At 62.7% G+C, this 1,728-nt stretch overlaps 1 protein-coding gene across 1 annotated transcript; it reads right to left on the bottom strand.

Annotated features, from left to right (window-relative positions):
• Nucleotides 1-249: 249 nt before the first annotated feature.
• Nucleotides 250-957, bottom strand: NFILZ (NFIL3 like basic leucine zipper; the record flags this gene model as incomplete). Its single annotated transcript, XM_080715462.1, has 1 exon — nt 250-957. The coding sequence occupies one exon, from the start codon at nt 955-957 to the stop codon at nt 250-252; it is 708 nt and encodes a 235-aa protein (XP_080571588.1).
• Between the last annotated feature and the right edge of the window lie 771 nt (nt 958-1,728).

Genomic DNA, 1,728 nt, shown 5'->3' with positions numbered 1-1,728 from the left:
ATGAATGGGAAGATGGTGGATGGATTGAAAGGTGAGTGGATTTGGGACATGGACGGAGAGGCGAAAGGAAGGGAAAAGCCCAAAGCGCAGATAGAATCGGGCAGAGCAACAGTTATGGCAGAAGCCCAGATGGCGGCACCTCCCCTCCACGCAGAGGCCTGGTCTGCATCCCCAAGGTGGACCCTCAGGGCCAGGAGCCCCATCTTCCTCCAGGCCTGCCAAGTTCTAGCTAGGAACAGAGGAGCTGCCTCAGAGGGGGCCCCTGCCAACCTCCCAGCCCCCAAACGCCCTACCCAAGCCTTGGGATTTGACTCGCAACTTATGGGGCAGAGAGGGCAGGGCCAGACCCTCAGGACTGCTCCCTGGGCCCGGGCAGGTGCCCACCGCAGAAAGCCCGCCCTCCGAGGCTGTCAGCAAGACGCCGGGGGCCGCCGAGGCCGGGCAGCCAAGGGGCACCGGCGGCCACAGTTCCCAGCAAGGATGCAGCTGGGGCCGGGGCCCCCCGTGCCCACCCAAGGCCTGGCACCCGAGGAGGCCGGCGGGGAGCGCAGGCTGCAGGCTCATCCCCATCCTCCCGGGCGCGGGGCAGGCCAGGCCCGGCCACCCGCGAGCCAGCAGGCAGGCCGGGCAGCTCGGACTCGCCGTGGCCAGGGCGCAGGGCAGGGCCCCCCAGGGCGGGCGGGCAGCGTGGCCCGGGGTGCCCAGGCGCCGCAGCTCGGCCCGCAGCGCCGCGTTCTCCTGCAGCAGCGCGCTCAGCCGACCCTCGGCCGCCGCGTCCTGCAGCCGCCGCTTCTCCCGCGACTTCTTGGCCGCCTCGTTGTTCTTCCTCCTCTTCTCCCAGTACACCGTGTCCTTCTTCTCTTCTGGCATGAACTCCCGCTGCCTGCGCACGGCTGGGCCCCGCGGCGTCCTGCAGGGAGCCTGGGGTGCCGGTGGCCCGGAGATGCCCGCGTCCATGGCGGCCGGGACCTGGGGGCAGGGCCGGGTCCACGTTACTTTTTTCTCTTTTTTTCTTGGCGATTCTGGGGATGGAACCCAGGGGTATGCTACCTCTGACCTACAACCCCAGCCCTAGTTTTTATTATTTATTTATTTACTTATTTATTTTTGCAGGTTTTAGGATAGAACCCAAGGGAATTCGATCTCTGAGCTATACCCCAGCCCTATTTTTGTGTGTGTGTGGGTCTAGAGATGGAACCCAGAGGCTTTTGACCTCCGAGCTATACCCCCTGCCCTATTTTTTATTCTTTAATTTGAAACAGGGTCTCACTAAGTTGCAGAGGGCCTCACTAAGTAGCTGAACCGCGATCCTCTGGTCTCAGCCTCCCGAATGCTGGAATTACAAGCGTGCACCACCATGCCCGGCTCCCCCAGCCCTATTTTTTATTCTTTATTTTGAAACAGGGTCTCACTGAGTTGCGGAGGGCCTCACTAAGTAGCTGAGGCTGTCTGCGAACCGCGATCCTCCTGTCTCAGCCTCCCAAATGCTGGGATGACAAGCGTGCGCCACCACGCCTGGCTTCCACAGGTCCTAACAGAAGCCAAGGTGGAGACAGAGCTGTACCGGGAGGGGACAGGGAGCCGGTGAGCGGTTGGATGCGATGGGTTTGCGAGTGACACCACCAGGGCCAGTCCTGGGCTGTAGGAGGCTTGAGAGCACCCACAGGGATGTGGGAGAGCACACCTCGAAACCCAGTACTGGGAAGGCGGAGACAGGAGGACCGCAGG

Source organism: Muscardinus avellanarius (assembly GCF_963383645.1).
Source record: "Muscardinus avellanarius genome assembly, chromosome: 18".
NCBI lineage: Eukaryota > Metazoa > Chordata > Mammalia > Rodentia > Gliridae > Muscardinus > Muscardinus avellanarius.
This window is presented reverse-complemented; position numbering and strand designations above follow the sequence as displayed.